Genomic DNA, 24,805 nt, shown 5'->3' on the forward strand with positions numbered 1-24,805 from the left:
ATGGAGAAATGCAACATTCTGTATTTTTTTTAAATTTTATTTTATTTTTAAACTTTACAATATTGTACTGGTTTTGCCAAATATCAAAATGAATCCACCACAGGTATACATGTGTTCCCCATCCTGAACCCTCCTCCCTCCCCATACCATCCCTCTGGGTCGTCCCAGTGCACCAGCCCCAAGCATCCAGTATCGTGCATCAAACCTGGACTGGCGACTCGTTTCATGTATGATATTATACGTATTTCAATGCCATTCTCCCAAATCATCCCGCCCTCTCCCTCTCCCACAGAGTCCAAAAGACTGTTCTATACATCAGTGTCTCTTTTGCTGTCTCATATACAGGGTTATTGTTAACATCTTTCTAAATTCCATATATATGCGTTAGTATACTGTATTGGTGTTTTTCTTTCTGGCTTACTTCACTCTGTATAATAGGCTCCAGTTTCATCCACCTCATTAGAATGCAACATTCTGTATTTCTATATCCTGCAGCTTTACTGACTTCATTGATGACGGACTCTAGCAGTGTTCCGTGGCATCTTTAGGCTCTCTGGTACGGTATAGAGTTGTCTGTCAACAGTGACAGTTTTTCTTCCTGTCCAACTTGAATTCCTTTTATTTCTTTTTCTTATTTGACTGCTGTGGCTAGGATTTCCAATAATATGGTGAATAAAAATGGTTAGAATGGGCATCTTTGTCTTGCTGCTGATCTTAGAAGAAATGCTTTCAGCTTTTCACCACTGAGGATGATGTCAGTTGTGGGATTATTAGACAGTTCAGTTCAGTTCAGTTCAGTCACTCAGTCGTGTCCGACTCTTTGCGACCCCATGAATCGCAGCACGCCAGGCCTCCCTGTCCATCACCAACACCCGGAGTTCACTCAGACTCACGTCCATTGAGTCAGTGATGCCATCCAGCCATCTCATCCTCTGTCGTCCCCTTCTCCTCCTGCCCCCAATCCCTCCCAGCATCAGAGTCTTTTCCAATGAGTCAACTCCATTTCTTTAGGGTCAGTTATCAGAGCTTTATTCATTTCCTTGGGTCATGTCATGTTTTCCTGACCTCCCTGATTTGCATATGTGCACATTTGAGTAAGCTATCTCCTCTTTCCTGCTCAGACTCTGTGGTTTAGGCTGATGCTTTAAAGTCTCACCTTGTGTTCTGGGATTTTCGCAATAGACTCTTGCCTATGAATAGTCCTGAAGCACATTAGTGTCAAAGGAAAACTTGGTTAGGTATTCAGAGTCTATAGGGAAATGAATCTGAAAGATTGTGACGTCTGGCTCTACCAGCAGAGGAGTAGATTTGAAAAGACTGGGAAGGTGGGAACCAAGGGTTTCCTTTATGAGAAATATTAAGGGTATAGGAAGGGAACCAGCATTTCTGCAGGAGTTAGTAGGTGCCAAGACGTTTTCTGATGGCAGATTTGGGAGGCTGTGTGGGCAATGGGCCTGGAATGTGAGCCCATGTATGGTCAGCAGCTCCCTTAGAGAATGACTGTGTGTGTCAACCCCATATGCTGCTGTCCAGAGCCAAAAAGACCAGTCAGGCAGTCCTCTCTCTCTGGCTCTCCTGACTTCTCAAGACACTTCTTACACCTCTGAATTCATCATCCTCTTGTCTATCAGGGCACAAAAGGGTGACATTAACTACTGAGCACCTGAGTCTTTACCAGGGACTTGGCCCTGTGCTGAACACATTGCAGCAGTTATTGTCAACCTCATGGCATCCTGTAGAGAAGATACCATTATCTCCATCTTTTCAATGAAGAATTAGAAGCACAGGGAGATAATGTAACTTGGCCAAAAGATTAAGTAGCAGCCAGTGAGTGGTGGAGGCAGGATTGTATTCATACTTCAAAGATATTTTGGGCTATTTTCAAAGAGCAGAATTTGACTAAAACTGCATGCATTCTAGCCCTTGGTAACAGATGAACTGACTGTGGGGAATTGGACTCATCATTCTGCATTCACAGGACACCAGAGTGCTTTGCCCTGGCAGGATCAATATGGACAGATACTTCTCTTACAGCGGAGTGATATGAGAAGTGGCTCACCAAATACAGTCTTGCTGATCACCAACAAATTCCAACTCCTTTTGACTGTAAACCAAACACAATATATATGTCCACTACAGTACGTAAACGGCTCTTAACAATGTGGGCTTTTGGTGCTCAGATGTTGGGTTATGGAGGTGGGAGCGACATACTACTTCTGCAAAGCTTCCGGGCAGTGGGAGGGATCAGCGGTAGCATCTTGGAGGGTGGCTGAGGGCATATGGGTGGGGGATATTGATGATCTGAGCAGTTGATATTGAGGGGGAAGCACTCCTGGCTGGGTTGAAGGCAGATGTTTGATCTGCAGAGCATTTGCGCACAGTGGGGATTCACTAAGGTGAAGCTGATGCACCTTCCCTGTAGAGAAAAGAGGAGAGGAGAGGTGAGGTCACTGTGTTTCCTTGGCTTAAGGGGAGCAGACTCAGGGCCCGTCAGGATCTCCAGGGCAGACTTTCTTGATGCCCTTCCTCTTCCTAGGTGCTAGCCTCCAGTCTGCACTCCTGTTTCTAGACTCTGTTCAGGCATTGTTGTTCTGACTCTCATCTCCCTTCGCTCTGGTGTTGAACTTGTCTGCTTCCTTCTGGCCTGGGAGCCTGTGGGTAAGGACAAGGGCTGATTGCCACTGTAGCCCCAGTAAGGTCCAGGTTCTCTTGGTGAGTGTATGCCAAAGGGATTAATCCTCACCACAACCCTCAATGGTGACGGGCTGTGGAAACGCATGGGTCCCTGGGTTTGGGTGAACATTGGCACAGATCTTTTGGCCAGTGTAATCTGTCTGTAGCAAGCAACTGCCCCCGACTTTCCTGTCATTTCCTCCTTGTCTCCAGCTCCCGCCCAGTGGAAGACTCCCAGCTGAAGAGGCCAGATTGCCAGATGGAGTGCCCTCAGCACTCTGGCAGCTGGCAACAACTGGGCACTAACACCAAGAGATGCAGACAGAGAGAGAAATGTCTCCACGCTCTGTGAGACAGCATAGTGGAGAGAAGGAAGGACACCTTGGTCTTTCCCAGACACCCGGGTCACTTCCAGTGGGAGGGTCCTCCAGGACCACAGGGTCCGCCCTAACCCTCAAAATCTCACTGGCAACCAAAGCAGCCAGAACTTAGGAGTACACTTTGAGCCACAATGTCCGAGTGTGGACTTTTCTTGGAGTGATCCATGCTATGATCACTCCACACACCTTCATGCCTTCATATCCCTCAGTTCATTATATGCAGCCAAGGATGCAAGGTGCCCAATAAAATAGTCCCTGCTCTGAAGTAAGCTTCTAGTCCAGTGGTTTGCTATGGTGGCTTGAATAATGGCCCTGAATATATCCAGGTTCTCATCCTTTGCACCGATGGATGTTGTAGGTTATATTGCAAAAGGGCTTTTGCAGGTGTGGTTAAGATTCTTGAGATGGGGGAACTATCCTAGGTTATCTGGCAGGGGGGCCCTACATGTGATCAAAGGGTCCCGTGACAGAGAAGCAGAGGGAGATGTGCCCTAGAAAACAAGGCAATGTGCCTATGGAAGCAGAGAGGGATTTATGTGCTGCCATACTGTCTTGTAGAGGGAGGAGGGCCAGGAACCAAGGATCATACTCCAGAAGCTGAAGAGTCAGGAGAAGGATTCTCTACTGGAACCTCAGGGAATTGTGTACTCTGAAAGGCTCCACTATCAGAAAACTTCCTCTGGAGATGAGCAGGTGGGAGAGTAGACAGACACTGTCATTTCACAGAAGCCAACAGTAAGTGACCGATGCCATAGCGCGTGGAAGGTCACGAAGATGGGTACCGTGTCCACACGGCCTGGCTGTGTCTCTCTTGCTGTACATTCAGGGGTGAGACTGGGAGCTGATTCTGGCCTGCAGAGACCGTAGATCCCAGCTGACACCCTGTCACTTAGACCATGATTTACTTTAAGGCCTGGGACCAGAGCACCAAAGACTTCAAGAAAGAAATCAGGACTCCTACACCCACTGGAATACTGGAGGTATCCAAATATATCCTATAACACTGGGAGCCCCAGGAGTATGGTTGGGAGGGATAAGGTCAAATGGGAGGGGGGCAGAGGAATGGGAGGGGTCACATCCACCAGGCATACTCACGGGCTCCCAGCCCCTCTCAGGATGAGCAGGGTTGGTTTCAGCCAGCTCTGGCTGCTGCTGCTTACTCTCTGGGTGGCCTTGGCAGCTTCCCTGATTTCTCAGGCCTCCGTTTTGCCTCCAGGAAGCACACAGATCACTGTGAACCCAGAGAGACTAATGGGCAGACTTGAGAGCTGGTGTTGCAGGGGCCGAGCAGAGCCCTGGGTGGATACGAGTTCCCTAATCCACCACTCTGCCATCCCAACATGAGCTTCACAGAGCAGCCCTGGGACTGTGACCGTTCAGAGACCTGTGCTCTAGGCAGGAAGGCTACTTCTGGTGTTTTCCCATCAGGTGTCTTGCTCTGCCTTCGTGCTCCTGACTGAGCATCTCTGGGTGGTTGTCTCTACTGTTTGAGGCATGATGCTGGCATGGGGCTCTTGTAAGCATAATGAGGCTGTGGTTCTGGGGAGAGGTTCCAGGCGAATCAGGTGGAGAATGGGGCTTCCAGGCAAGCAAACCCAGGACTGAGAGCCATAGGAACGCTGGCTCCTCTGGCACCTCTGTCTCTGCTGGGTGTGAGTAATGCCTCAGATGTGTCAGTAGCAGTGTCCAGAGGCTTTCTGGCCTGACTACAGTTTCTAAATGCCCAAGTTCCCAGTCACCAAGAGCCAGTGTTTGATTCAGGGAAGGTGACCAATGCAGCCCTCATTAAAGACTCGGGCTCCGCAATGTCCTCCAGGCCCCTGGTCTGGTCTGTAGAAAGGGTCTGAGTTTGGAACGGCCAGGCAAATGATTTCCAGGCAAACCATTTCCCTCCTTGGGCCCCAGGGAGCTGGGAAGGGCAACCTCTGGTGGTTTGTGGGCAGGCACCATGAGATCATGAGTACTGACCCCAAATGGGGGACAGAGCAGTGAGAAGGGTAGAACCAGGCTCAGAATTCAAGCCTAACTGTGCTCCTCCCAGCCTTTGTGACTTAGTCAAGTCACTCAGCCTCTCTGTGGGTCAGTATAGTGGGACAATAATAGTATCTACCTGTAATTATTGGGAGTATTAAAGCAATGAGAACATGTAAAGTTTTTAGCTGAGCAACTGACCCACAGAAAGAGCACAGTAGAATTACCCAGCATTATTGTTCCAAGGATGACAACTGGAACAATCTGGCTTCTCCCCATTGTCACAGGCAGTGACACAGGAGGTCATCTTTGCTACCTGCTAAATGCAGTCAGTGTTGGCCCGACAACGTTGGGGAGAGGCTGTCACCGTGTCTCACCATTGCTGGCACTTGGGTGACCAGTTCAGGAAGATCTCATGGGTGGGGTGCAGCTAGCAGTCCCATAGGTGTGGGTGGGTAGTGGGGAGGGGGTGGATGGGAGGCAAATAGGCCTCTCCAGATCTTTTCACTCAGGATTGGGAGTTCTAGGCATTGCTCTGGAGAAGAAAGGAGCTGACATCCTTGATAAAGATGAAGGGGAAATGCCTGGGTGCCATATGGAGAATCGTCTGGAGGCTTATGACCTCCAGGTCTCCACTTCTGGGGTGTTCCTTTTGGCAGATGCTGGGACAGGGTTCTCTGACTTACAGTCCCAGGGAGCAACCGTCAAGGGCAAAACCAAGACCCCAGCCCACAGAGAGCATCCCCTGTGTCCTGCTTACCATGTCCCTGCTTGGACACTGCATCAATGGCACCAGGCTGCTGCGCTGAAGAAAGTGATAAAAAACATCCAGTTTTCCCTGCAAAGAAGATGTGGTTGTGAGGAAGCTACAGGCACAGACGCTGCCTCCAGATGAGCAGCATCTCCTCCATCTCCCACGAGTCCCCAGGGCTGTGTCCCCACACACTGGCTGAGGCAGCGCTGCAGGCCTCACCTGGGGCAGGGGGCTGGGAAACCTGTGTTTGTTGGGAGATGGACTCTGTGGGTCACAGACTGAATTGGATTCTGGAACAAATCCATGCTTTAGGTGTAGGAGGAGTTTTTTTTTTTTTTTTTTAAACAAAAACAAAAACAAAAAAATCCTAAAACTAATGTCAAAGGTTGGAGGAGGTGCGCAGTAGCCAAGGAGAGGTCCTCAAGGAGAAACATGGTGGGCATGGGGACCGGGCAGGAGATGAAGGAGGGGGAAGAAGGCCTGCATTTGGGGACAGAGAGGGAGAAGGCTGGGGAGAGACCCACTCCCTGCTCAGGGGGAAGGGTCCTGATACTGGGGAGAAAGAGAAAGATGAGGAAAACGAAGGACAGGCCAGAAAGTGGACCTGGTGGAGGTAGGATGCGGGGCCGGGCCTCTGAGTGGGAATAAGTCCCTGGCAGGTGGCTTCCTCCCCCTTGGAAGGTGAGCTCTGGCTTTCCTGGGCCCCCACAGTGACTGTCAGGGGAGACGTGGGGCTGGCCTTCCAGCTGCCATCTGAAGCTCCCGGGAGGAAGCAATGGACCCACAGGGACAGAGGCAGGACCAGGAGGAGAAGGGCAAAGTGAACCAGAGATGGTGGTTCTTCTTCCTCGCACCTGCCACCTGCGGCCCTCCCGAGTCCCTGTCCTCTCTCAGCCTCCTGCCAGCGTGGATCTCAGTCACTGGGAAGAGGGAAGAGCCCTCAGGTTTCCTCCTTCGTGTGGCCCTTGTCACCCCATCTCAGGTGCCCGAGGACAATGCAGTGAGCTCTCTCCCTCCCTCACTTAGCAGACAGGAACTGTGGGTCCTTCTGGGCTGTTTAATGGTGGTAAGATCTGGGCTCAGAAATATTTGTTATTGACCTATATGAGGTTCTTGTAATTTAGTTTATTTTCGTTCATCCAGTCACTGGTCAGCAAAACACAGGCAATTGCTAAAGTTGATGATAACCTTTGTGAGAACTAGGGATTGTTTGCTTGTGAGCCAATCATCAACATCCAGAATACTGAGCCCATTTCAGGGGGAAGACCCCGGTCCAAGATACGCTGCCCATAGACTCATCTCCACTCATCTAGGATTTTGAAGTCCAGGCCTCTGCTGCAGGAACTGGCTCCCCCTTCCTCCCACCCCCCAGTTTGGAGGGCATTGTCCTTCATTTCCTAAGGGTACTTCTCACCTCCATCCGTCTTATCCTGTCTCCTTGGCACTCACAGCAAGGGATAACCACTGCGGTATATCCCTGCTCGGGGGGTGGCTTCTGGAAAGAGAAAATAACTGAGTCCTTGTCCAGCAGCTCCTGGGTGCAGACACAGGGTTTCTGCTTCCCCGGTACTGTCAAGTACCGGCCACTCAGCAAATGTTTGCTGGAGAATCAGGGACCAATGAACAGTACCTGGCACAGAAAGAGAGTGGCCTCCATGTGAAAACACACAACTCCTTTCAGTTTAAATATATCTCAAAACATCAGCAAACTCTACCCTGTCCCCTTGGTTCCCGGAGGCGCCCCTGCAGGAGAGGCCGGGTGCGAGGCTGCGCCATGTGACGGCGGCTGTCAGGGGTGTGGCAGAAGCAGGGGATAGGGCTGCCCTCACCCGCCGCGGGCAGGTCCAGCCCCCCAGGCCCCACTGCAGCCAGTGCTATGCCAGCCCTGCAGAGACCCTGTTTGCCAGTAGACATCAGACCCAGGCCCCTCTATCTTAGGACATGAGTCCCTGCCCTAATTACTACTTATGGGGCCTGGTTTGGTCTGCCACAGCCTCCTCACCTGACCCTTGGTCTCTGTGCTCACCCTGGCTGCCCTTCCCTCACAACTTGATGCCAGGCAAGACTCCCTCCGCCCTCCTCAGCCCCGTAGTCCCCAAATGCCAGCCCCACCAAGACCCTAACCCTGACATGAGCCAGGGATGAAGAACAAGGAAATGGAGCCAAAAATATATCAGAGCTCAGGGAGGGGGTCCAGGTCTCTGAAACCTGAGGATCCTTTTCCAAAAGGTCACCTGAGTCTTGGGAAGGACCATCCTACAAACAGTCCTTCGGGAATGACAAAAAGCCCATTGATTCCAGGGTGGATCATAGCTGTTCCTGAAACAGGCTACCCCACATGCTGATTTAGTACCAAAGGCCCTAGATCAGGCCATGTTGGGTGCTGGGTAACGGCATTGTCTGGATGACATTTTGTGAGTCTCACATCCTCTCTGGGGTCCCTCCCTTCCTCTGTCACCATATTCTTTCTGCTTGTTCTCTCTGGCCAGGTGGTTAGGAGTTGGGGGAGGGGAGGACATATCCCCGTACACATCAGGGGGCCTCTCCGGGTAGGAGTTGGGGGAGGGGAGGACATGTCTCCATACACATCAGGGGGCCTCTCCGGGTAGGAGTTAGGGGAGGGGAGGACATGTCTCCATACACATCAGGGGGCCTCTCCGTGGAGAGCAGTGTGTGCGGCAGGTGTGCTGACAACTTTAGGGCCAAACATACCACTCACCTTTTCTGGTTTCTGGGCTGGTGGTGGCTTCTTGACGATCTAGGATGTTAAAGACACAAACACAGCTGGAAGGGCCATGGAGGGCTCTAGCTCAGCCTTTCAGACAGGAGGGAACCCTGCTCAGGAACACCAGGGGGACAAACATCTGCACTGGGGTGTCAACCTAGATGCCCAAGGCCTGAGCATCCATGGGTAACAGGTTCCACCTCCTTGAGCCTCAGCCTCCTCAGTTTTCAAAGGGTAGTCAATAGCTTTGTGTAGGGTCAACAGGGAGACAGACTAAGGCTCCTGTTCCCTGGTACAGGCCCCACCTGGGAGCTTTCAACAGCAAACGACATCATATGAAGACAGGAGAACATTCCCCACCCTCCCACTTCCCTCCCCTTCTTTCCCGCCCCAGGCTCAGTCTTTATCCTTTATCATCATCAATGTGTCTGCCACACGATCTGAAGGTGACGTTTATCCTCAGCCCTCCAGGTACCAGTAGCAGGCTATACACCAGCCAGTGAGCTTCTATGGGCAATGACAACAGCCGTTTCATTTCTGGGCCTCCGTGCCCAGCATGAGGTCCTGCACATCCTGGTAACTTAGTGATGACTGATGAAGGAGTGACTAAGGTACCAGAGATGGGTGGGGATCCATGCTGTTTTCAGAGGCACAGCGCCCCCAAGATTAGCAGCCTCCAGGCCAGCATCCTTCTCCCTTGGGGCCACAAGTGCCCCTGGAGAATCCTCTTCTTCCCCCAATAGCAGAAACTCCGTAGGCTTTTGTTCATTTGAGTTTTTCAGAATCCTGACCACTGTGGGGCATCTGTGGTTTCAGGACATCTGGAAACCCTTTTCCCCTTCATGGACCACCTTCCTGTGAAGGTAAAAGCATGGCACAGACTGTTTTTTGCTGGTGTGAGGGCTCCAGAGCTGATAGGAACCTGTCCACAGGATCATGAGGCAGGCACCTACCCAAGGGGGAGGTTGGTAAGGGCTGGGGACAGGCTGTTCAGGCAGGGATCACTCACCCACTTGTGACAGCAGATGCAGACAAGCAGCGACAGGAAGAGGGACAGGAACAGGGCTGAGATGAGCACCGGGACCCAGAGAGGATTTCTGTAAAGCAGGTTATGGCTGACAACCTTGGGCATTAAGGAAATCTTCTTTGGGACAGTCCCACGTATTATTATCTCCCCCTCTGGGAAAAACTCAGGTATGGTGGTCTCCTCCTCTGGCACAACCGTGGGTGCTGTGGTCTCCTCTGCGACAGTAGTGGGCACCGTGGTCTCCTCTTCTGGGGAAATGTTAGGCATGGTGGTCTCCTCCTCTGGCACAACCGTGGGTGCTGTGGTCTCCTCTGCGACAGTAGTGGGCACCGTGGTCTCCTCTTCTGGGGAAATGTTAGGCATGGTGGTCTCCTCCTCTGGCACAACCGTGGGTGCTGTGGTCTCCTCTGTGACAATGGTGGGCACCGTGGTCTCCTCTTCTGGGGAAATGTTAGGCATGGTGGTCTCCTCCTCTGGCACAACCGTGGGTGCTGTAGTCTCCTCTGTGACAATGGTGGGCACCGTGGTCTCCTCTTCTGGGGAAATGTTAGACATGGTGGTCTCTTCCTCTGGCACAACCATGGGTGCTGTGGTCTCCTCTGCGACAGTGGTGGGCACTGTGGTCTCCTTCTTTGGGAACGCCTCAGAAAATATGATCTCCTCTTCTGGGAACACCTCAGGAAATGTGGCCTCCTCTTCTGGGATCACCTCAGGAAATGTGGTCTCATCTTCTGGGGACACCTCTGGAAATGTGGCCTCATTTTCTCGGAACACCTGAGGAAATGTGGTCTCATTTTCCGGGAACCTCTGAGGAAATGTAGTCTCCTCTTCTGGGAACACCTCAGGAAATGTGGTCTCATCTTCTGGGACCACCTCAGGAAATGTGGTCTCCTCTTCCGGGAACACCTCAGGAAACGTGGTCTCATCTTCTGGGACCACTTGAGGAAATGTCTCCTCTTCTGGGACCACCTGAGGAAACGTGGTCTCATCTTCTGGGACCACCTCAGGAAATGTGGTCTCCTCTTCTGGGAACACCTCAGGAAATGTGGTCTCATCTTCTGGGACCACCTCAGGAAATGTGGTCTCATCTTCTGGGACCACTTGAGGAAATGTCTCCTCTTCTGGGACCACCTGAGGAAATGTGGTCTCATCTTCTGGGACTACTTCAGGAAGTTCACTCTCATCTTCTGGGACCACCTCAGGCACTGTCATCTCCTCTGGAACAAACGTACTCGCTGTGGTCGTCCTTGTGATAGTGGTAGGTACCGTGCTTGTAGTCGTGACAGTGGTAGATACTCTGGTCGTTGTGACAGTGGTAGGTGGTGTGCTTGTTGTTGTGGCAACAGTAGGTACTGTGGTTGTCAAGACAACAGTAGGCACTATGGTCCTTATCATGATAACTGTGGGCAGTGTGATCATTGTTGATACAACAGTGGGCTCTGAAGGCTTAACCTATGGAAGGCACACATACCAGGATTCTGAGGTTGGCCAGGGTGATCTCTTCCCAGGCACCCACCAACCATTTCCCACATTGGGTCTCCTGGTCTACCCAGGACCACCTGCCCTCGGGTTGCTTCATCTACAGGGACCACAGTGCCACTGGCCTCTCTCCCCTGCTTCCCAGCTCTGTGACCTTGGGCAAAGCTACTCTCTCCCTCTCTCTGAACAGAGCTCTATCTCCATGTCTGTGCTGAGGAAGTTAGTGGTATTTGATGCATTAGAAAGAGGCTATAGAAAGTTCCGGCACAGGCCAGGTCCACATGGGACCTTAAGGAATGGGCTCTGTGCTCTTGTTGTTCATAGCCAAGGGTGAGTGAGCTGCATCCATGGACTTGCACTGCCCAGCCCTTCTCTCCATCAGGGGCTTTGCTGGAGAGAAGCAGAAGGGAAGGGGAAAGAGTGAGCCTGTGCTCAGGGGACGGCAGTCTCTGGGTGATCCTGTGCTGGGCCCACTGCCAGAGGTGGCTCCTGAGTTCTCTTCTCAATGTGCCTGTAGATGGGTGGTCCTCAGGTGGCAAGACTCCTGGTTGGGAAATGTGGGGGTTTGGTCTCAGGTCCCCAGGAAGATGGACAGGGAGCAGAGGACACAGACACATACGGGGACTGTCACACTGCGAGAACCCTCACCAGCTGGCACTAGACAAAAGGGCAGTGGGATTAAGCACAGAGTCCCTCTTCTTGAAGAAACCTCACTCCAAAGTGACAGGCTCTGTTGTTGCCCATACCGGGCTGCTCCAGGCTAAGCAGCCTGGATGCCGTAGACCTGGGAAAAGCAGCCCCTGGGAGCAGCACTTTGTTCCCGGTTTCCTCCTCCTGAGCTGAGCCCCACCCTCCCCACAGCCCTGCCAGCTCCCCAGGAACAGAGGGCAGAGCCCCCCTGCAGAGGTCAGAGCCAGTTTGCAGAGAGGGGCAGTGGAGGAGCGTGAGAAAGGAGGAGAGGCAGAAGGGAGGCTGATGACTTCTGCAAAGTGACCTCCAATGTTCCCCAAACAGACTTGGGAGGCCGGGGCTGTGATGGTCATGAGTGTGTTCAGAGCCCTGCCTGCTGCTGCACCCACGCAGTGAAGACACACGCTGACTGATCACGGCCACAGCTCTCCAACCCTCCAGACTCCTGGGTCTGGGACCCAGATTTGGAGGGCCTAAGGGGCTCAGAGGGATTGGAATCTGTCTCCCAGCTTCTTACCCTCACTCTGGATGGAATCCAGGCTGGAGCCTTGAGCTCCCCACCACAAGGCCTGGCCAGGGGAGGTGGTGTGGTGGGTCCAGGGTGGGCAGAACATCAACACCATTTGTGGAGTTGCTTAGAGCTTGAATTGGTCCCTTTGAAGTGCCTTCAGTGACACGTGGTTCACAGAGAGGGTAGAGTTTCTGCAAGGCCTGGACAGATGCCTTCAACCTAGGTGTTCTTGTAGAAGGATTTGCTGTGATTTTTATAAACCTGATGAAGGGTTAAGGGCACCTATCTGGCAGTGGGATGCTGCCTGAGACGCCTGTCTCATAAACTACTCGCTTGGCCTTTCCCAAGGAATTTTGCTCCACTTACCTCTGCTTCCCAGGTTTTGTGTTCCTCCATTTTCCCCCCCGTCCACTGAGGTCCTTGCAGCCCCACCCTGTCACTCCCACAATCCTTGCCAGCAATTTTCAAGTCTTCATCTACAAAGTTGACGCCATTGTTCAGGCTGTAATCAATGAAAACCTCCCTAAAGCACAGAAAGGCAGAGGGTAACCAACAGATCAAAGACACAGCCCTTGGCTCAGTCCATAGCTCTCTCACAGTAATGATTTTGACTAGCAGCCATTTGGGGCTATCAGGGAGCAGTCAGCAGGGGTAAAGGGAGTTTATCCCCAAGCACCATGAGATTGACCTCTGCAGTGAAGATTATCACACAGTGAGGAGTCCTGAGTGGAGTCAGATGTCCTCCTGGCCATGAGCTAAGTGACCAGGAACAGCTGTACTGTGTCACCATCCTGACTCCTCTGTATGCACAGAATATGTTGGAGTCCCTTGGAAAAGCTGTCTGGAGCAAAGTTACCATCCCTGGTTGCACAACTTCTGAATCCTTCCCTATGCAGAGCCTGGGCCACAGCGGGTCCCTGAGCTCCTTGAGGGACCACCAACCAGGCTAGGTGAGGATGATGCCCTGAGCTGTTCTGAGACAGATATGTGTTGCCCAGCAGAGGTGACTTCCTACATTCTTGGCCCAATCGCCCCCCAACCCTAAATACTTACTGTCCAGCCTTGTCAAATCTATGTCCTGGGCAAGTTAATTTTTCGTTATTGATAGAGATGGGTCTTTTTCCTAAAAACAAAAACAAAAACCACACAAAATTGTCATTGGACATGTCCATTCATTTGTATTTCCCATTCTGTTTGCCCTTGGAAGCAGAGCTAACACTTGGGCAGAAGCAACTTTTCTTCTGACATGTACCATGTCCCAAGCACTGAGCTCTGGTGTTTTGTTTTTTTAAACTTTATTTAAATACAGTTGATATATAATATTACCTAAGTTCCAAGTGTACAATATGGTGATTCACAAAATTTAAAGGTTGTACTCCATTTATAGTTGTTATATTAATAAAGGGCACTGATATTAAAAGCAGAGAAGGCAGTGGCACCCCACTCCAGTACTCTTGCCTGGAAAATCCCATGGACTAAGGAGCCTGGTAGGCTGCAGTCCATGGGGTCGCGAAGAGTCGGAAACCACTGAGCGACTTCACTTTCACTTTTCACTTTCATGCACTGGAGAAGGAAATGGCAACCCACTCCAGTGTTCTTGCCTGGAGAATCCCAGGGATGGGGGAGCCTGGTGGGCTGCCGTCTATGGGGTCGCACAGAGTTGGACATGACTGAAGTGACTTAGCAGCAGCAGATATTAAAAGGGAACAAAGCAGACAGAGGCCCTGCTCTCAAGGGCCTGACATTTGTGGGACTAGAGATGGAGACAGACAATAAAGTCACAAACAATGAACAAAAAATGTCAGAGCTAAAAGTGTTGTGATGTCAGTAAACAAGGGAAGGGACAGGGAAGGAGTGGAAGGCACAGCTGCTTAGGAGTAGGTGACCTGTCCTGTCTTTTAGAGACACAGTTTCTCTGTAAGAGAGAGTGAAATGTTTGCACAGGACATGGAGGGATGTCTGGGATTTGCTTCACAAGAATCAACCATGAGAGTATCAGCAAAACCAGATTGGCCAGGGTTGATAATTACTGAAGTAGGTAAGGCTGCTCAGGGGCGCTATGCAACTGTTGCTACGTTTGTATGTTACTGAAGATTCTCATTAAAGATGAGGTGTATCTGAGGTGGGATTCCTGGAGAGGAACCAGGTGAGGGGGAAAGCCGGGGAACAATCTGGGGAAGAGGGTCCAGGCTGTAGGTGCCTGTGCTGAGGCCTGAGGTAACTAGCTTAGCTTGTTGGTGGAAAGAGAATGGGGCCTCGTGGGCCCTGGGAAGGGGTGTGGGCTTTATTTTAAGTACAGTGAGTGTGTCAAGGGGCTGGCCAGGTCCAGGCAAGTTTGGACACAGAAGAAGCAGGACCTGCAATTGGCCTGGATGCGGGATGAGAACAAAGAGGAGTCAAGGACGACGGGCAGGTTAGTGGGCAGAGCGTCTGGGGGGTGGTGGTGCCGTCTGTGGCCACAGGGAAGCCTCTGTGTCTGTGCTTGTTCTATAATTCTGTGGGAGCCGGGTGCTGGCCCTCAGGAGCCTCCGACGTGTGTCGTGAGTAGCCGTGGAGCCTTCTCTCTCCTGAGCCCTTAACTCTTCTCAGACCCTGACTGTGCTCACAGGTCAGGCTTCTGCCTCGGATGGTTTCCTTCCCAGTGACCTGCTTTTGGCTGTAACCCAGTTCTCGGATTAGCTATGAAGTTCTGCCTGTGTTCCCCTTCATTTGTGCTGATATTGAAACTTACCACCAAGTATATTTAGGGGGACAGATTTGTGTCTGAGGAATAAATAGGATGGTTGGATTAGAGTAAAAAAAATTCTCCAAGGTAATGTGGTGTAATGTCTGTAGTGTTCAGAGTAGGGAGCGTGAACTGATGGCAGGCGCCTTGCATAGTGAGGACCGAGAAAAGCATGGTTGGTTGCTGAAGAGTTTTCTTTTCCTTTTAATTGTAGTTCTGTTTTGTTTTGTTTCTTTGCAATATTATACTGGTCTCAGAGGACAAGATGGTTGGATGGCATCACCGACTCAAAGGATACGAGTCTGAGCAAACTCTGGGAGATGGTGAAGGACAGGGAAGCCTGGTGTGCTGCAGTCCATGGGCTTTCAAAGAGTAGGATGCGACTAAGTGACTGAACAGCAACAATAATCTCAGGGGTATTGCCTAGTGATTAAAATTTTTAATATGCTGCATTTAAGAGCATTACAAAATATTGGTTACATTTCTTGTGCTTATAATATATTCTGTAGCTTATTTCTTTTATACACAGCAGTTTGCACCTCTTAACCCCCTGCACCTGGATCTTGCCTCCCCCCATTTCCCTCTTCCTTCTGGCTGCCACTGGTTTGTTCTCTATATCTGTGAGTCTGTTCCTGTTTTGTTATATTCAACCGTTTCTTTCAATTTTGGATGCCATGAATAAGTGATAATGCACAGTATTTACCTTTCTCTCTCTGACTTCAGTTAGCATAATATCCTCTAGATCCAGCCATGTTATTTCAAATGGTAGAATCTCATTATTTTTCATGGCTGAGTAATGTTTCCTTGTGTATGTGGATATGTAGCACATCTTCTTTATCTGTTCATCTGTTGAGGGACACTTAGGTTGCTTCCGTATCTTGTCTATTATAAATAATGCTGCTGTGAACATTAGGGCATATGTATCTTTTCAAATTACTGTTTTTTTTTTTTTTCAGATAATATATCCAATAGAGGAATTGCTGGATCATATGGTAATTCCATTTTCACTTTAATGAGGAATTTCTACATTGCTTTCCCTAGTGACTGCACCAATTCACAATTCCATCGATAGTACACTAAGCTTCACTTTTCTCCACATCCTGGCCAACATGTGCTAATAGCTATTTTGACATGTGTGAGGTGACATCTCATGGTGGTTTTGACTTACATAATTAGTGATGCTGGTAATCTGTTTATGTGCCTATTGGCTATCTGTATATCTTACATGGAAAAATGTCTATTTAGGTTTTCTGCCCATTTTTTAACTGTTTTTTTATATTGAAGTGTATGAGTTATTTATATATTCTGGATATTGACTCATTAGTCATACCATTTGCAAATATTTTCTCTTTCAGTAGGTTGTCTTTTCATTTTGTTGATAGTTTATTTTGCTGTGAAAAAGATTTTAAGTTTAATTTGGTCCCGTTTGTGTATTTTTGATTTCTTTTTCATTGTCTTAGGAGACAGGTCCAAAAAGGTATTGTTATAATTTGTGTTAAAGAATATTTTATGTTTTCTTCTAGGAGTTGTATGGTTTCAGGTATTAAACTTACATCTTTAATGCATTTTTAGTTTTTATGTTTTTGGTATATGATGTGAGGAAATGTTCTGATGTCATTCTTTTTGTGTGCAGCTGTCCAATTTTTCCAGCACCACATATTGAAGAGATTGACTTTTCTCCATCATATATTCTTGCCTCATTTGTCATAGATTAAGCAGTGGCCACAGGCCTGGAAGAGGTCAGTTTTCATTCCAAAGAAAGGCAATGCCAAAGAATGCTCAAACTACCATACAATTGCACTCATCTCACACATTAGCAAAGTAACACTCAAAATTCTCCAAGCTAGGCTTCAACAGTATGTGAATTGAGAACTTCCAGATGTTTGAGCTGGATTCAGAAAAGGCAGAGGAACCAGAGATCAAATTGCCAACATCCATAGGCTCATAGAAAAAGCAAGAGAATTCCAGAAAAACATCTACTTCTGCTTCATTGATTACACTAAAGCCTTTGACTGTGTGGATCACAACAAACCAGGAAATCCTTAAAGAGATGGGAATACCAGACCACTTGACCTGCCTCCTGAGAAATCTGTAGGCAAGTCAAGAAGCAACAGATAGAGCCAGACAGGGAACAACAGACTGGTTCCAAGTTAGGAAAGGAGTATGTCAAGGCTGTATATTGTCACCCTGCTTATTTAACTTATATGCAGAGTATATTTTGCAAAATGCTGGACTGGATGAAACACAAGCTGGAATCAAAATTGCAGAGAGAAATATCAATAACCTCAGATATGCAGATAACACCACCATTACACAGAAAGCGAAGAGGAACTAAAGAGCCTCTTGATGAAAGTGAAAAAGGAGAGTGAAAACCTGGCTTAAAACTTAACATTAAAAAAACTAAGAGCATGGCATCCCAGTCCCATCACTTCACGGCAAATAGATAGGGAAACAATGGAAACAGTGAGAGACTTTGTTTCCTTGGGCTCCAAAATCACTTCAGATGGTGACTGCAGCCATGAAATTAAAAGACACTTGCTCCTTGGAAGAAAAGCTATGACAAACCTAGACAGCATATTAAAAAGCAGAGACATTACTTTACCAACAAAAGTCTGTCTAGTCAAAGCTATGGTTTTTCCAGTAGTCATGTATGGATTTGAGAGCTGGACCATAAAGAAAGCTGAGAGCCAAAGAATTGATGCTTTTGAACTATGGTGTTGGAGAAGACTCTTGAGAGTCCCTTGGACAGCAAGGAGATCAAACCAGTCCATCCTAAAGGAAGTCAGTCCTGAATATTCACTGGAAGGACTGATGCCAAAGCTGAAACTCCAATACTTTGACCACCTGATGCGAAGAGCTGACTCATTTGAAAAGACCCTGATGCTGGGAAAGATTGAAGGCAGGAGGAGAAGGGGACGACAGAGAATGAGATGGTTAGATGGTATCACCAACTTAATGGATGTGAGTTTGAGCAAACTCTGGGAGTTGGTGATGGACAGGGTAGCCTGGCATGCTGCAGTCCATGGGGTTGCAAAGAGTTGGACACAACTGAGCAACTGAACTGACCATATGTGCATGCATTTATTTCTGGGATCTCTATACTGTTCCATGGATCTTTGTGCCAATTTTTGTGTCATTATCCTGCTGTCTTGATTGCTGCAACTTGTGGTATTGCCTGAACACAGGAAGCATGATATTTCTAGCTTTGTTTTTTCCTCAAGTTTACATTGGCTATTCTTTTTTATTTTATTTTTTTGTGGTTCCATAGACATTTGAGGATTACTTATTTCATTTCTGTGAAAAATGTCAGAGATTTTTTTCCTAGGAATTACATTAAATTTGTAGATTGCCTTGTGTAGCATGGACATTTTAACAATATTAATTCTTCCACTTCAAGAACACGGCTTTTTTTTCCATATTTTTGTGTTTTCACTTTCTTTCATCAGTGTCAGGTAGTTTCGAGTATAGGTCTTTGACCTCCTTGGTAAGTTTATACCTAGGTATTTTATTCTTTTCGATGCAGTTGTAAATAGGATTATTTTCTATAATTCTCTCTCTGCTAGTTTATTATTGGGCTTCTCTGATAACTCAGTTGGCAAAGAATCTGCCTGATATGCAGGAGACCTCCGTTTGATTCCTGGATTGGGAAGATCCCCTGGAGAAGGGATAGGCCACCCACTCCAGTATTCTTGGGCTTCCCTTGTGGCTCAGCTGCTAAAGGATCCACCTGCAATGCAGGAGACCTGGGTTCGATCCCTGGGTTGGGACAGTTCCCTGGAGAAGCCAGTCCAAGGCGTTCCAAAGAGTTGGACATGACTGAGTGACTTTCCTTTCACTTTCTGATAGTTTATTATTAGTGTATAGAAATGCAACAAATTTCTGCATATTAATCTTGCATCATGCAACTTTATTGACTTCATTTATTAGTTTTAGTAGTTCTTTTAGTGGAGTTTCTTTTTTTTTTTTTTTATCATTTTCTGTATATAGTATCATGTCATCTGCAGATAGTGACAGATTTGTTATTCCAATTTGGATGTCTTTTACTTCACTTTTTGTCTGTTCTCTGTGTCTCCGCCTTCCAATATATGTTAAATAGAAGTGATATGAGTGGGTATCCTTGTCTTGTTCCTGATTTTAAAAGAAAAGCTTTCACATTTTCACTAATCTGTATTATGTCAGTTGTGGGATTGCCATAAATAGCTTTTATTAAATTCAGATATGCTCTCTCTATACCACCTTTGATGAGAGTTTTTTAAATCATGAAATGGGTATTGAATTTCATCAAATGCTTTTTCTGTGTCTATTGAGATCATCATGTGATTTTTATCTTTATTTTTTTTCTGTTGTCAATGTGGTGAATTATATTCATTGATTTGTGGATATTGAATCATTCTTATATCCCTGAAATAAATCTCAGTGGATTGTGATGTTTAATCCTTTTTTATACTTTGTTGAATTCAGTTGGCTAATATTTTGTTGAGCTTTTTCATCTATATTCATCAGAGATATTGGCCAATAATTTTCTTTTCTGTAGTGACCATGTCTACTTTTGGTATCTGGGTAATGGTGATCTTGTAGAATGATTTTGGGAATGTTGCCTCCCCTTCAGCATTTTGAAATAGTTTCAGAAGGGTAGGCATTAGCTCTTCTGTGTAAGTTTGGTAGAATTCCCCTGTAAAGCCATGTCATCTTGGACTTTTGCTTGCTGGGAGTGTTTTGATCACATATTCAATTTCAATACTAGAGGTCAGTCTGTGCAGATCTATTTCTTCCTGATTCAATCTCGGAAGATTATATGTTTCTAGAAATTTATCAATTTCTTCTTGACTGTCCAATTTGTTGGCATACAACTGGTTGTAATATTCCTTTATGACTTTTTGTGTCACTGTGATATCAATTGTGATTTCTTCTCTCTCACTTCTTGTTTCAGTCCTTTCTCTTTTATTTTTATTTTGTTGCCACTTTTATTTTTTAATTGAAGGAAAATTGCTTTACAGAATTTTGTGGTTTTGTCAAACATCAACAAGAATCAGCCATAGGTACAACCATGTCCCCTCCCTCCTGAATGTCCCTCCCATCTCCCTCCCCTTCTAGATTGTCACAGAGCTCCTGTTTGAATTCTCTGAGTTATACAGCAAATGCTCACTGGCTATCTATTTTATATATGGTATTATAAGTTCCCATGTTACACTCTCCATACACCTCACCCTCTCCTCCCCTCCCGCCGTGTCCATAAGTCTGTTCTCTATGTCTGTTTCTCCATTGCTGCCCTGTGAATAAATTCATCAGTACCATCTTTTTAGATTCTATATATATGCATCAGTATACAATATTTATATTTCTCTTTCTGACTTACTTCACTCTGTATAATAGGCTCTAGGCTCGTCCACCTCATTAGAACTGACTCAGATGCGCTCCTTTTCAATGGCTGTGTAGTATTCCATTGTATACATGTACCACAGCTTCTTTATCCATTCATCTGTTGACAGCCATCTAGGCTACTTCCATATTCTAGCTATTGTAAATAGTACTGCAATGAACATTGGGGTACATATGTCTTTTTCAATTTTGGTTTCCTCAGGGTATATGCCTAGCAGTAGGATTGCTGGCTCATATGGTGGTTTTATTCCTAGTTTTTAAAGGAATCCCCATGTTGTCTTCCATAGTGGCTGTATCCATTTATATTCCCACCATCAGTGCAAGAGGGTTCCCTTTTCCCAACACCCTCTCCAGCGTTTATTGTTTGCAGGCTTTTTGATGATGGCCATTCTGTGTTTCAGTCCTTTCTCTTTTTTCTTGATGAGCCTGGATAAACGTTTGTTCATCAACTTTATTTTTTCAAAAAAGATCTTGATGTCCTAGGAGATGGATTACTTACTAGCTTTGCATACGAAGGGCGAGGCTTCCAGCCATGTCTCTTCCTCCACTTGTTCATTCTGCCTTTATTCTTACAGTATCTACAGTGAGTGGGCAGCAAGGACTTTGAAAACTTGGTTGGATGAAAGGAATGCAGTATGTTGTGTGATATTTCTAACTTGGCATACCAAGGGGGTTACTTACCATAGACTTTTCTGGGGCCCAGCTGATATCTGCAAACAATTTCATCCTTCCTTTTTTGATGTAGGCCAGATGCAGAAAATGTTACTTCATAGGGTTCTGTAAGAATAACATCCAAAGGTCTGTGTTAGGAGGAGCTCAGTGCTGTCTTCCCTCTGAACTCACAGTTACAGAATTTCACTCAAAACTAAACTCCCAAGTGGTTTCTATGAGGAAGTAGCTCTGTCTGAACCAAACTCTGGTTACCTTCTGTGCAAGATCCTCAACTGGTATCGCTGAGGGTCCACTCTGAGGATACTGGGCTGGGCTTTGAGCACTTGGGGTGCTGCTACAACCCCCTCTGAACAGTTGAGCTAAAAGACACCCAGTCTCATACCCTCCACAGGGACAAATCCGGACCCTGAAAAGCCATGGTCTTCACTAAGGGGTATAGTCAGTGCTTGCCACTGAAAATCACAGAGGAACCGAGACAACACAAGCTGAAGACAGTCCTGACCTTTGAGTTGAGCACACAAGCCCGGTGCTTGTGGGGTTTTCTGACACTTGAGGGTCTGTTTCACCTTCCTATATTTCTCTGTGTCTATAGTAGGCTAGTGACCCCAGGACCAAAATCAGGACCTGGGTGAGGCATGCAATGAGGCAAGGACCCTGCACAGGAGACTCCCCCATGGAGGGTGGAATCCTGTCTTAGCTGTGGTTCTGAAGTCTGCAGTGACTATTCTTCCCCTCCTTCTTCCTCCCCTTCACCTGCCTCACACAATGCCCTACCCCCACCACAGAGATTCACCAAGCACTTCCTTTAGCCAGGGTGGTAGACACTGATATGCAGTTCTGGGCCATAGCCCCTCACCAGACTACTGGGTCCCCAGTGGCACTTCCTGGCAACTGAAGCAAATACCAGGGGATCCAGAGAGGGCAAGTCATAGGCCTGCCCCTGGGGAGCTGGCCAGGGTAAATACAGGCCATCCTACTGCAAGTCCATGGTCTTTAGCCTCCACCCCTGCATCCTGGCAAAGGTTGGCTAGTTCCAATTGCATATACTTGATTTGCCCAAGATCAATTAACTTGGGAAGCATTCCTCAGAAATGCCAGCACAGCCTTGGACCTGGCAGTCCTGATTCCTCCTGCTTCAGACGTTCCTGTAGCTTCCATCAGATCAAGGTGGGGTTTGAAAATTTTCTTTTGAAGTAAATAGGTTCTTGGCCTTCTAACATGTTTTGGGACATGTTTTCCAACATGTTTATGTTGGAAGCATAAACCCCATAGGGGACCTGGCGGTCCCAGCCCCGTGGTGAAGATTGAGCCCAGCCTCCTCTTCCATGTGGGTGACTGGAGGGAGGGCAGCAGCAGAGGTCAGGGCTGGCTGATAATCCAGAGCACAGACCACACTGGCTTCCTCGGGAGCAGCACACGCTGCCCGCCACCTGGGCGCCTTCCTTCCTCCTTGGGTCTCCTGCTGCCTCCAGCCCTGCTCAGGCGCTGCATCAGCTTTGCAACAGAGCCCCTCTGTCCCAGGCAGTGCTGATCTCAAAGGATGGCAAGTCTCCAAACTAGAAGGCAGGGTGATGGTTTCAATATTTCAGCAAAAGAAACTTTCAGATAAAGGACGGTTGTATTGTCCAGAAAGCTGTCCCTTTTTCTTCCCAAATTTCTACCCATCGTACCTTAATTCTTCCAACAGTATCAACCATGGGACGAAAATGAAGTGACAGGAAGGTCTAAAATTGGCTTGCAGGGCTGTATTTGCTGTATTGCCACATGCGGTTCACTGCCCACCAGCTCTCACATGGCAGAAGCACTGATAGTCCCTGGAAGGGAGACCAGTCCTTTCTGGAATGGAGAGCTTTCTCTCTGAAAGCAAATGATACACCAGGCCACCCGGGGGTTCCAAAGAGCTGGGAAGGCAGGCCTCTCCCTGTGAAGGCTGATGGAGATGAGCAGGAAGAGGGCATCTAACTTGCTTGAGACTGACTAGGGTACACAGATGAATGTGACCTGCCCTGGGGAGGGCAGATCTGGAGCAGCATATGCTGAGCTGTGGATCCACTTTGAGAGAAACTGGGCTTTGACCAATTATTACCTGGCTCTCCACTTAAGGCAGAAATTCTATTTTGATCTTGATCGAGGGAATTCCTTTCCCAAGTTCACAGGGTGGTAAAAATCAGGATGGTCCTACAGTATGACTTCTAGTATCAACCTATTAGGAATAATCTGAATATTGACCAAGGGAGACCAATGAAAGAAATTGGCCCATCCAAGCAATAGAATACTGTGCATAAAGGTGGAAAATTCTATGTACTACAAGATCCTGTTAATTTAAAAATATCCTTGTAAAGTATACTGAAGTAGGAGTTGCATATGAAAGAGGAATTCTTTGTGGCTGCTATCTCTGGACACATTAGGTTGGGACAAGGGGGGACCTTATCATGGTGAAAGGGCAGCCTCTGCCCAGGCTGGTTGCTGGCGTGCCCTGCACTGTGCGTGCACAGCGTGTCCTGCCTCCATCCCTCGGGTTCTCCTGCCCACACAGCCCCCACAGAGGGGTTCCGGCGGACTCGAGTAGGACACCAGGCCTCAGAGGGAGGCCTTGCTCTGCCCTGCTTCCTGCTATGGCCTCCAACGCTGGGCCTCACCTGCCGGGCTGGGCACAGACAGGAAAAAGCATGGCCAGGTGGTGCCTCCAGCCTGCCTTCCAGGGTCAAACCCCAAGCAACACACAGCAGTGGTGAACCCCCAAACCACAATGGCAAATACCCCAGGCCAGACCCTGGGCTCATTCCGTATGAGTCACTGAAGAGAAGTTCTAAAGAAGCAAATTAGCCTTTGGAGGAAGAAATCAGGGAGTAGCTGCCTCCGGAGGGGGAGGGCAGGGATTGCCTGGGAAGGGAGCTGAGAGGAGATTCTGGGGTAACTCTAGTGTTCTGAGTCTTCATGTGTGCATTTGTCAGAACTCATCAAATGATACACTTAAGTCTGCTGCATTTCAAAAAGAGAATCTTAACAAAAATTTTTTTCCAAATTAAAGATGTGTGTTGTGATAGCCTGGTGACTGTGATTTTTTTAAAACTTAAATTTTTTGTTTTAAACATTTTATTTTGTATTAGGATTTCAGATTAGATCAGTCGCTCAGTCGTGTCCGACTCTTTGCGACCCCATGAATCGCAGCACACCAGGCCTCCCTGTCCATTACCAACTCCCGGAGTTCACTGAGACTCACATCCATCGAGTCAGTGATGCCATCCAGCCATCTCATCCTCTGACGTCCCTTTCTCCTCTTGCCCCCAATCCCTCCCAGCATCAGAGTCTTTTCCAATGAGTCAACTCTTCGCATGAGGTGGCCAAAGTACTGGAGTTTCAGCTTTAGCATCATTCCTTCCAAAGAAATCCCAGGGCTGATCTCCTTCAGAATGGACTGGTTGGATCTCCTCGCAGTCCAAGGGACTCTCAAGAGTCTTCTCCAGGACCACAGTTCAAAAGCATCAATTCTTCAGCGCTCAGCCTTCTTCACAGTCCAACTCTCACATCCATACATGACCACAGGAAAAACCATAGCCTTGACTAGACGAACCTTTGTTGGCAAAGTAATGTCTCTGCTTTTGAATATGCTATCTAGGTTGGCCATAACTTTCCTTCCAAGGGGTAAGCGTCTTTTAATTTCATGGCTGCAGTCACCATCTGCAGTGATTTTGGAGCCCAAGAATATAAAGTCTGACGCTGTTTCCACTGTTTCCCCATCTATTTCCCATGAAGTGATGGGACTGGATGCCATGATCTTCGTTTTCTGAAATGTTGAGCTTTAAGCCAACTTTTTCA

General features: G+C 47.8%; 1 protein-coding gene across 2 annotated transcripts in view; it reads right to left on the minus strand.

Moving 5' to 3' along the window:
* Window positions 1–1,074: 1,074 nt before the first annotated feature.
* LOC139180337 (uncharacterized) overlaps window positions 1,075–24,805 on the minus strand; it is a 42,751-nt gene continuing 19,020 nt past the window's right edge. For both annotated transcript variants that reach the window (XM_070781802.1, XM_070781803.1), the window contains 8 exons: window positions 20,996–21,091; window positions 13,264–13,333; window positions 12,577–12,733; window positions 9,513–10,982; window positions 8,498–8,536; window positions 7,193–7,273; window positions 5,785–5,862; window positions 1,075–2,416 (listed from right to left, as the gene is read on the minus strand). In XM_070781802.1, the coding sequence (XP_070637903.1) occupies window positions 2,189–2,416; window positions 5,785–5,862; window positions 7,193–7,273; window positions 8,498–8,536; window positions 9,513–10,982; window positions 12,577–12,733; window positions 13,264–13,333; window positions 20,996–21,091 (2,219 nt within the window). In that variant the 3' untranslated portion in view covers window positions 1,075–2,188. The remainder of the gene's footprint in view (window positions 2,417–5,784; window positions 5,863–7,192; window positions 7,274–8,497; window positions 8,537–9,512; window positions 10,983–12,576; window positions 12,734–13,263; window positions 13,334–20,995; window positions 21,092–24,805) is intronic.

The sequence above is a fragment of the Bos indicus genome, chromosome 28 (assembly GCF_029378745.1).
Source record: "Bos indicus isolate NIAB-ARS_2022 breed Sahiwal x Tharparkar chromosome 28, NIAB-ARS_B.indTharparkar_mat_pri_1.0, whole genome shotgun sequence".
Lineage (NCBI taxonomy): Eukaryota > Metazoa > Chordata > Mammalia > Artiodactyla > Bovidae > Bos > Bos indicus.